This window comes from Onychostruthus taczanowskii, unplaced genomic scaffold (genome assembly GCF_017590055.1).
Source record: "Onychostruthus taczanowskii isolate IOZ18803 unplaced genomic scaffold, ASM1759005v1 scaffold686, whole genome shotgun sequence".
NCBI classification, from domain to species: domain Eukaryota; kingdom Metazoa; phylum Chordata; class Aves; order Passeriformes; family Passeridae; genus Onychostruthus; species Onychostruthus taczanowskii.
In genome coordinates, this window is record NW_024504632.1 from 4,355 (window position 1) to 15,427 (window position 11,073).

At 45.3% G+C, this 11,073-nt stretch overlaps 1 protein-coding gene across 1 annotated transcript in view; it reads right to left on the reverse strand.

The window, feature by feature from the left end:
* Nucleotides 1–11,073, reverse strand: part of LOC121344830 (FACT complex subunit SPT16-like) — a gene marked incomplete at its 5' end in the record, with an annotated part of 21,635 nt that overhangs the window by 2,597 nt on the left and 7,965 nt on the right. Inside the window, 3 exons of the mRNA XM_041421085.1 lie at nucleotides 239–424; nucleotides 3,609–3,734; nucleotides 6,994–7,112. Of these exons, the coding sequence (XP_041277019.1) occupies nucleotides 239–424; nucleotides 3,609–3,734; nucleotides 6,994–7,112 (431 nt within the window). The remainder of the gene's footprint in view (nucleotides 1–238; nucleotides 425–3,608; nucleotides 3,735–6,993; nucleotides 7,113–11,073) is intronic.

Sequence of the window (11,073 nt, forward strand, 5' to 3'; positions counted from 1 at the left end):
CACCTGTCACTCACCCACTCGGTGCAGTTGATCTGTATCTCACCTGTCACTCACCTGTCACACCTGTCACCTGTCACTCACCTGTCACACCTGTCACACCTGTCACACACCTGTCACCTGTCACTCACCTGTCACACCTGTCACACCTGTCACACACCTGTCACCTGTCACTCACCCACTCGGTGCAGTTGATCTCTCACCTGTCACACCTGTCACACACCTGTCACCTGTCACTCACCCACTCGGTGCAGTTGACGAGCGCGCTGCTGGTCGGCTGCAGGAGGCAGGTGCTGCGGTAGGGGGCGCCGTTGAACCTGGGGGGACCCAAAATCCCCGGGAATTGACCCAAAATCAGGAGGGAGCCAAAATCCAGAGAAATGGACCCAAAATCAGCAAAAACGGACCCAAAATCAACAGAAACGGACTCAAAATCAACAGAAACGGACCCGAAATCAGCAAAAATGGACCCAAAATCAACAGAAATGGACCCAAAATCAGCAAAAACGGACCCGAAATCAACAGAAACGGACCCAAAATCAACAGAAACAGACCCAAAATCAACAGAAACGGACCCAAAATCAACAGAAACGGACCCAAAATCAGCAAAATGGGACCCAAAATAAACAGAAACGGACCCAAAATCAACAGAAATGGGCCCAAAATCAACAGAAATGGACCCAAAATACAGAATGAACCAAAATCCCCCAAATTGGACCCAAAAAGCCACAAGAATGAACCCAAAATCCCCCAAAATGGACCCAAAATCCCCCAAAATGGACCCAAAATCAGCAATTACCCAAAATCCAAAGGAATGAACCCAAATCTTCCCAATTCCCCCCCTTTTTTCCCAATTCCCCCATTTTTTGTTTGTCCCATTTCCCCATTTTTCTGATTTCCCCCCATTTTTCCCCAATTTCCCCCCCTTTTTTTCCTGTTTCCCCCCCATTTTTCCCCCCATTTTCTCCATTTTTCCCCAATTTCTCCCTAGTTTTCCCATTTCTCCCCTCTTTTTCTCCCCATTTTTACCCCATTTCCCCCCCAATTTCCCCCATTTCCCCCCTTTTTGCCTGATTTTCCCTTTTTTTCCTGTTTCTCCCCCATTTTTTCTCCCCATTTTCCCCCCATTTTCCCCATTTCCCCCCTTTTTTCCCCAATTTCTCCCTCTTTTTCCCATTTCTCCCTATTTTCCCCATTTTTTCTCCCTATTTTCCCCATTTTCCCCCCATTTTTCCCCCTTTTTTCTCAATTTCCCCCCCTTTTCCCCCATTTCCCCCCTTTTTGCCTGATTTCCCCTTTTTTCCCTGTTTCTCCCCCATTATAAAAAAACAAAAATTGGTGGGACTCGGGGAAGGGAGAGAACCAGGGGAAAAACCAAAAAAAAACCCAAGAAATGGCCCAAAAACCCCGGGAATCGCCCCAAAAATCAGTGGGATTGGGGGGAGGGAGAGAACCAGGGGAAAAACCCAAAAAAACCCCAAAGAAATGGCCCAAAAAACCCCAAGAAATGGCCCAAAAACCCTGGGAATGAACCCAAAAATCAGGGGGACTCGGGCAAGGGAGAGAATGAGGGAAAAAGGAAAAAAAAACCCCAAAAAATGGCCCAAAAACCGTGGGAATGGACCCAAAAATCAGTGGGATTAGGGGGAGGGACAGAACCAGGGAAAAAACCAAAAAAAAACCCAAAGAAATGGCCCAAAAACTGCAGGAATCGCCCCAAAAATCCGTGGGATTGGGGGGAGGGACAGAACCCCGGGAAATGGCAAAAAAAACCCCCCAAGAAATGGCCCAAAAACTGCAGGAATGAACCCAAAAATCCGTGGGACTCAGGGAAGGGAGAGAATGAGGGAAAAAGGAAAAAAAACCCCAAGAAATGGCCCAAAAACACCAAAAATTGCCCCAAAAAATCTGTGGGATTGGGGGAAGGGAGAGAACCCCGGGAAATGGCAAAAAAAACCCCGAAGAAATGGCCCAAAAACCCCAAGAAATGGCCCAAAAACTGCGGGAATGAACCCAAAAATCAGTGGGACTCGGGGAAGGGAGAGAATGAGGGAAAAAGGAAAAAAAAAACCCAAAAAATGGCCCAAAAACCCCAAGAAATGGCCCAAAAACTGTGGGAATGAACCCAAAAATCAGTGGGACTCGGGCAAGGGAGAGAATGAGGGAAAAAGGAAAAAAAAACCCCAGGAAATGGCCCAAAAACTGTGGGAATCGCCCCAAAAATCAGTGGGATTGGGGGGAGGGACAGAACCCCGGGAAAAGGTAAAAACAACCCCCAAGAAATGGCCCAAAATCTGCAGGAATCGCCCCAAAAATCCGTGGGATTAGGGGAAGGGAGAGAACCAGGGAAATGGCAAAAAAAAAACCCCAAGAAATGGCCCAAAAACTGCGGGAATGGACCCAAAAATCAGTGGGATTCGGGGAAGGGAGAGAGCGAGGGAAAAAGGAAAAAAAAACCCCAAAAAAATGGCCCAAAAACCACAGGAATTAACCCAAAAATCCGTGGGATTTAGGAAATGGACAAAACCAGGGGAAAAGGTAAAAAAAACCCCAGGAAATGGCCCAAAAACACCAAAAATTGCCCCAAAAATCCATGGGATTGGGGGGAGGGAGAGAGCGAGGGAAAAAGGAAAAAAAAACCCCAAAAATGGCCCAAAAACCCCAAAAATGGTCCCAAAAATCCGTGGGATTCGGGAAATGGACAAAACCAGGGGAAAAGGTAAAAAAAACCCCCAGGAAATGGCCCAAAATTCACAGAAATGACCCCAAAACCAACTCCCGTTCCATCCTGAACCAAAATCCCCAGGAAATTGCCCCAAAACCCCCCAGGAACGACCCCAAATCCCACAGAAATCGCTCAAAACCATGGAAACCACCCAAAAAACAAAGGGAAATAACCCCAATACCCATAAAAATCAACCCAAACCCTCCCAAAATCCCCGGGAATTGGCCCAAAAAAACCCCAAAATTCACTTGGAAGGACGAAAACCCCCAAAAATCCCCAAAAAATGGGGGAACGACCCCAAAAAACTCTTAAAAAAAAGCGAAATAAAGGCTCGAAAAAGCTGAAAAAAAACCCCAAAATTCGCTTGGAAGGATGAAAATCCCCAAAAATCCCCAAAAAAAGGGGGAACGACCCCAAAAAATACTTAAAAAAGCGAAACAAAGGCTGGAAAAAGCTGATAAAAAACCCCAAAATTCGCTTGGAAGGACGAAAACCCCCAAAAAATGGGGGAATGACCCCAAAAAACCCTTAAAAAAAAGCAAAATAAATGCTGGAAAAAGCTGAAAAAAAGCTCAAAAACCGTGAGAAAATGGAAAAAAATGCCAAAAAATTTTACAAAAAAGCGAAAAATCCAGCCCAAATCCGCTGGGATTGAAGCAAAACTGCAGGAAATGGCCGCAAAAAATACTTAAAAAAGCAAAATAAAGGCTGGAAAAAGCTGAAAAAAAGCTCAAAAACCGTGAAAAAATTGAAAAAAACGTCAAAAAATTTTAAAAAAAAAGCGAAAAATCCAGCCCAAATCCGCTGGGATTGAAGCAAAACTGCAGGAAATGGCCCCGAAGCGTCGGGAATGTCCCAAAAAGGCAGGAATTTGGCCCGATCTCACCTGCTCGGCGTAGAGGTCGTCGCGGTCGTGCATGTGCTGGTGCTTGCCCAAATCCGTGGTGATTTCGCCCACCTCGGTGTAGAACTGCACGTCCGTGTGCCGCTTCTTGCCGAACATGATGGCGTTCTGGGGGGAAAAAGGGGCAGTTTGGGCAAAAATCCTGACATTCCGGCTCCAAATCCTGAAATTCCGGCTCCAAATCCTGAAATTCCGGGTCGAAATCCCTGAAATTCCAGCTCTAAATCCCGAAATTCTGGCTTGAAACCCCGAAATTCCAGCTCAAAATCCTGAAATTCCAGCTCGAACTCCCAAAATTCCAGCTCTAAATCCCGAAATTCTGGCTCAAAATCCTGAAATTCCAGCTCGAAATCCCGAAATTCTGGGTCAAAATCCCGAAATCCCGGGTCAAAATCCCGAAATTCTGGCTCAAAATCCTGAAATTCTGGGTCAAAATCCCGAAATTCCAGCTCAAAATCCCGAAATTCTGGCTTGAAACCCCAAAATTCCAGTTCAAAATCCTCAAACTCCAGGTCAAAATCCTGAAATTCCAGGTCAAAATCCTGAAATTCCAGCTCGAAATCCCCGAAATTCCGGGTTGAAATCCTGAAATTCCAGTTCAAAATCCTGAAATTCCAGTTCAAAATCCCAAAATTCCGGCTCGAAATCCCCGAAATTCCGGGTCGAAATCCTAAAGTTCCAGTTCAAAATCCTGAAATTCCAGCTCGAAATCCCTGAAATTCCAGCTCGAAATCCTGAAATTCCAGCTGTAAATCCCGAAATTCTGGCTTGAAAGCCCGGAATTCTGGGTCAAAATCACGGAATTCTGGGTCAAAATCCCAAAATTCTGGCTCAAAATCACAAAATTCTGGCTCGAAATCCCGAAACTCCAGCTAAAAATCCCGAAATTCTGGCTCAAAATCCTGAAATTCTGGGTCAAAATCCCGAAATTCTGGCTCAAAATCCCAAAATTCCGGCTCGAAATCCCAAAATTCCATCTCTAAATCCCCGAAATCCCGGGTCGAAATCCCGAAATTCTGGCTCGAAATCCTGAAATTCTGGGTCAAAATCCCGAAATTCTGGGTCAAAATCCCAAAATTCTGGGTCAAAATCCCGAAATTCTGGCTCGAAATCCCTGAAATTCCAGCTCAAAAATCCCGAAATTCTGGGTCAAAATCCCGAAATTCTGGCTCGAAACCCCAAAATTCTGGCTCGAAAAATCCCGAAATTCTGGGTCAAAATCCCGAAATTCTGGCTCGAAACCCCAAAATTCTGGCTCGAAATCCCGAAATTCCAGCTCAAAATCCTGAAATTCTGGGTCAAAATCCCAAAATTCTGGCTTGAAACCCCGGAATTCTGGGTCAAAATCCTGAAATTCTGGGTCAAAATCCTGAAATTCTGGGTCAAAATCCCTGAAATTCCAGCTCTAAATCCCGAAATTCTGGGTCAAAATCCTGAAATTCTGGGTCAAAATCTCAACATTCCAGGTCAAAACCCCAAAATTCTGGCTCGAAACCCCGAAATTCCAGCTCGAAATCCTGAAATTCCAGCTCGAAATCTCTGAAATTCTGGGTCAAAATCCCAAAATTCCAGCTTGAAATCCCCAAAATTTTGGCCAGAAATCCTGAAATTCCAGCTTGAAACCCCAAGATTCCGGCTCAAACTCCTGCAATTCCAGCTCAAAATCCCAAAATTCTGGCTCAAAATCCCGAAATTCTGGCTGGAAATCCCTGAAATTTTGGCCAGCAATCCTAAAATTCCCGATCAAAATCCCAAAATTCCAGCTCAAAACCCCAAAATTCCGGCTAAAAACCCAAAAATTCTGGCTAAAAATCCCAAAATTAAAGCTTGAAATACCTGAAATTTTGGCCAGAAATCCCAAAATTCTGGCTCAAAATCCCGAAATCCCGGCTCAAAATCCCAAAAATTCCAGCTCAAAACCCCAAAATTTTGGTAATCCCGCGGGGATTTCCCCAAAAATTCCGGATTTTGCCCAAAATCGTTGTTTTTTGCCCCAAAATCTCAGACTTTTGACCTCAAATCTTCCTGTTTCACCCAACCCAGGAGCTGCCCCGAAACCCGAAATTTTCGCCCCAAATCCTCCAGGTTTCACCCCAAATCTGCGGGGATTTCCCCAAAAATTCGAAGTTTTTCCCAAAATCATTGGTTTTTGCCCCAAAATCTCAGACTTTTGACCTCAAATCTTCCTGTTTCACCCAACCCAGGAGCTGCCCCGAAACCCGAAATTTTCGCCCCAAATCCTCCAGGTTTCACCCCAAATTTGCGGGGATTTCCCCAAAAATTCCAGGTTTTGCCCAAAATCGTTGTTTTTTGCCCCAAAATCTCAGACTTTTGACCTCAAATCTTCACGTCTGACCCAACCCAGGAGCTGCCCCGAAACCCGAAATTTTCGCCCCAAAACCCCAAAGTTTTGCCCCAAACCCGCAGGGATTTCCGCAAAAATTCCGGATTTTGCCCAAAATCGCTGTTTTTCGCCCCAAAATCCAAATATTTCAACCCAAAATCTCAGACTTCTGACCTCAAATCTTCACGTCTGACCCAACCCAGGAGCTGCCCCAAAACCCCAAAGTTTCACCCCAAACCCGCGGGGATTTCCCCAAAAATTCCGGATTTTGCCCAAAATCGTTGTTTTTTGCCCCAAAATCTCAGACTTTTGACCTCAAATCTTCACGTCCGACCCAACCCAGGAGCTGCCCCAAAACCCCAAAGTTTCGCCCCAAACCCGCGGGGATTTCCCCAAAAATTCCAAGTTTTGCCCAAAATCATTGGTTTTTGCCCCAAAATCTCAGACTTTTGACCTCAAATCTTCCTGTTTCACCCAACCCAGGAGCTGCCCCGAAACCCGAAATTTTCGCCCCAAAACCCCAAAGTTTTGCCCCAAACCCGCAGGGATTTCCGCAAAAATTCCGGATTTTGCCCAAAATCGCTGTTTTTCGCCCCAAAATCCAAATATTTCAACCCAAAATCTCAGACTTCTGACCTCAAATCTTCACGTCTGACCCAACCCAGGAGCTGCCCCAAAACCCCAAAGTTTCGCCCCAAATCCTCCAGGTTTCGCCCCAAATTTGTGGGGATTTCCCCAAAAATTCCGGATTTTGCCCAAAATCGCCGTTTTTGCCCCAAAATCCCAAGATTTCAACCCAAAATCTCTGACTTCTGACCTCAAATCTTCATGTGTGACCCAACCCAGGAGCTGCCCCGAAACCCGAAATTTTCGCCCCAAATCCTTGAGGTTTTGCCCCAAATTTGTGGGGATTTCCCCAAAATTCGGGATTTTGCCCAAAATGGCCGTCACCCCAAACCCGCAGGGATTTCCCCCAAAATTCGGGATTTTGCCCAAAATGGCCGTTTTTGGCCCCAAAAGCACCTTGAGGTGGAAGTGCAGCACGATGATCATCTCGCCGTCGCAGGGCTGGAACACGGCGTGCTTGATGTTGTTGTAGAGGATGTCGACCTTGTCGCCCCGCACCGAGGTGAAACGGAAGCCTGGGCGGAGAGAAAGCCCCAAAATCGGCGGAAATCACCCCAAAATCCAGGGGATGCCAAAATCCACGAAAAACGGCAAAAATATCAATGAAAACGGCCCCGAAATCCAGGAAAACCAACCCAAAATCCACGGGAATCACCCCAAAATCCACGGGAACCGACCCAAAATCCACAGAAATCACCCCAAAATCCACGGGAACCAACCCAAAATCCGTGGAAATCACCCCAAAATCGGCGGAAATCACCCCAAAATCCAGGGGATGCCAAAATCCATAAAAACGGCAGAAAAATCAATGAAAACGGCCCCGAAATCCTGGAAAACCGACCCAAAATCCACAGAAATCACCCCAAAATCCAAGGGATGCCAAAATCCATAAAAAACGGCAGAAAAATCAATGAAAATAGCAAAAAATCAATGAAAATGGCAAAAAATCAATGAAAATGGCCCCGAAATCCAGGAAAACCAATCCAAAATCCACAGAAATCACCCCAAAATCCACGGGAACCGACCCAAAATCTGCGGAAATCAACCCAAAATCCAGGAAAATGGGCAAAAAAATCAATGAAAACCACAAAAATATCAATGAAAATGGCCCCGAAATCCTGGAAAACCGACCCAAAATCCACAGAAATCACCCCAAAATCCACGGGAACCGACCCAAAATCCATGAAAATCACCCCAAAATCCACGGGAACCGACCCAAAATCCGCAGAAATCACCCCAAAATCCACGGGAACTGACCCAAAATCCACAGAAATCAACCCAAAATCCAGGGGTTGCCAAAATCCATGAAAAACGGCAGAAAAATCAATGAAAATGGACCCGAAATCCAGGAAAACCAACCCAAAATCCACAGAAATCACCCCAAAATCCACGGGAACCGACCCAAAATCTGCAGAAATCACCCCAAAATCCACGGGAACCAACCCAAAATCCACAGAAATCACCCCAAAATCTGCCGGAACCGACCCAAAATCTGCGGAAATCAACCCAAAATCCACGGGAACCGACCCAAAATCCATGAAAATCACCCCAAAAATCAATGGAAACTGCCCCAAAATCCTGGAAAAACACCAAAATGTCCAGGAAAACCAACCCAAAATCCAGAGAAATCACCCCAAAATCCACGGGAACCAACCCAAAATCCACAGAAATCACCCCAAAATCCAGGGGTTGCCAAAATCCAGGAAAATCACCAAAAAATCCAGGAAAACCACCAAAAAATCCATGAAAACCAACCCCAAATCCAGGAAAATCACCCCAAAATCCGCGGAAATCACCCCAAAATCCACAGAAATCAACCCAAAATCCAGGGGATGCCAAAATCCAGGAAAATCACCAAAAACCCATGAAAACCAACCCAAAATCCAGGAAAACCAACCCAAAATCCACGGAAATCACCCCAAAATCCAGGGGATGCCAAAATCCATAAAAACGGCAGAAAAACCAGGAAAATGGGCAAAAAATCAATGACAATGGACCCAAAATCCACAGAAATCACCCCAAAATCCACGGGAACCGACCCAAAATCCACGGAAATCACCCCAAAATCCAGGGGTTGCCAAAATCCAGGAAAATCACCAAAAAATCCAGGAAAACCACCAAAAAATCCATGAAAACCAACCCCAAATCCAGGAAAATCACCCCATCCAGGAAAATCATCCCAAAATCCAAGAAAATCACCCCAAAAATCAATGGAAACTGCCCCAAAATCCTGGAAAAACACCAAAATGTCCAGGAAAACCAACCCAAAATCCACAGAAATCACCCCAAAATCCACGGGAATCCCAAAATCCAGGAAAAACGGCAAAAAATCAAGGAAAACGGCCCCGAAATCCAGGAAAACCAACCCAAAAATGCAGGAAAACCATCCCAAAATCCAGGGAAATCACCCCAAAATCTGTGGGAATGCCAAAATCCACGAAAACCACCAAAAAACCCTTGAGGAACTCCAAAAAAAGTCAAAAAACCCCCCAAAAAAAACAAAAAACCCCAAAAAACCCTTGAGGGACTCCAAAAAAAGACAAAAAACCCCAAAAAAACCCTTGAGGAACCCCAAAAAAAGTCAAAAAACCCCAAAAAAACCTTGAGGAACTCCAAAAAAATCAAAAAACCCCAAAAACCCTTGAGGAACTCCCAAAAAAAGTCAAAAAAACCCAAAAAAAGGACAAAAACCCCAAAAAACCTTTGAGGAACTCCAAAAAAAGTCAAAAAAACCCAAAAATCCTTTGAGGAACTCCAAAAAATGTCAAAAAACCCAAAAAAAAGTCAAAAAACCCAAAAAAAAGTCAAAAAACCCAAAAAAAACCATGAGGAACTCCAAAAAAAAGTCAAAAAACCCCAAAAAAAGCCAAAAAACCCCAAAAAACCTTTGAGGAACTCCAGAAGAACTTTGAGGAACCTTCAAAAACCTTCAAGAACTCCCCAAAATCTGAAGGAACTCCCAAAAAAAACCCCACGAAACCTCCCAAAACCTCAACTCCCACCCCGAAATGACCCAAATTTCCGGGTTTTTGGGTATTTTGGGATATTTTGGGTTATTTTGGGATATTTTGGTCACCATTGACGTGCGCCTCCAGCGCGCCCTCAAGGAACTCCCAAAACCTCCATGAAACCTCCCAAAACCTCAACTCCAACCCCAAATTCCCGCGTTTTTTTGGGCTGTTTTTGGGTATTTTGGGCTATTTTGGGATATTTTGGGTTATTTTGGGGGGATTTTGGGATATTTTGGGGTATTTTAGTCACCGTTGACGTGCGCCTCCAGCGCGCCCTCAAGGAACTCCCAAAACCTCCATGAAACCTCCCAAAACCTCAACTCCAACCCCAAATTCCCGCGTTTTTGGGTTTTTTGGGCTGTTTTTGGGTATTTTGGGTTATTTTGGGTTATTTTGGGGGGATTTTGGGATATTTTGGGATATTTTGGGATACTTTGAGTTATTTTGGGGGGATTTTGGGATATTTTGGTTTTTGGGCTATTTTGGGATATTTTGTGATATTTTGGGGGGATTTTGGGGTGTTTTGGTCACCGTTGACGTGCGCCTCCAGCGCGCCCTCAAGGAACTCCCAAAAACCCCCAGGAAACCTCCCAAAACCTCAACTCCAACCCCAAATTCCCGTTTTTTTGGGTTTTTTTGGGCTGTTTTTGGGTATTTTGGGATATTTTGGGTTATTTTGGGGGGATTTTGGGGCGTTTTGTCACCGTTGACGCGCGCCTCCAGCGCGCCCTCAAGGAACTCCCAAAACCTCCATGAAACCTCCCAAAACCTCAACTCCAATCCCAAATTCCCGCGTTTTTGGGTTTTTTTGGGCTGTTTTTGGGCCTTTTGTGATATTTTGTGATATTTTGGGGGGATTTTGGGATATTTTGGGCACCGTTGACGCGCGCCTCCAGCGCGCCCTCAAGGAACTCCCAAAACCCCCAGGAAACCTCCCAAAACCTCAACTCCAACCCCAAATTCCCGCGTTTTGGGGTTTTTTTGGGGTGTTTTTGGGTATTTTGGGATATTTTGGGGGGATTTTGGGATATTTTGGGATATTTTGGTCACCATTGACGTGCGCCTCCAGCGCGCCCTGCATGAACTCCCAAAAACCCCCAAGAAACCTCCCAAAACCTCAACTCCAACCCCAAATTCCCGTTTTTTTGGGTTTTTTTGGGCTGTTTTTGGGTATTTTGGGGGGATTTTGGGATATTTTGGTCACCGTTGACGTGCGCCTCCAGCGCGCCCTCAAGGAACTCCCAAAACCCCCAAGAAACCTCCCAAAACCTCAACTCCAACCCCAAATTCCCGTTTTTTTGGGTTTTTTTGGGCTGTTTTTGGGTATTTTGGGCTATTTTGGGGGAATTTTGGGTTATTTTGGGGCGTTTTGTCACCGCTGACGTGCGCCTCCAGCGCGCCCTGCATGAACTCCCAAAACCTCCATGAAACCTCCGAAAACCTCAACTCCAACCCCAAATTCCCG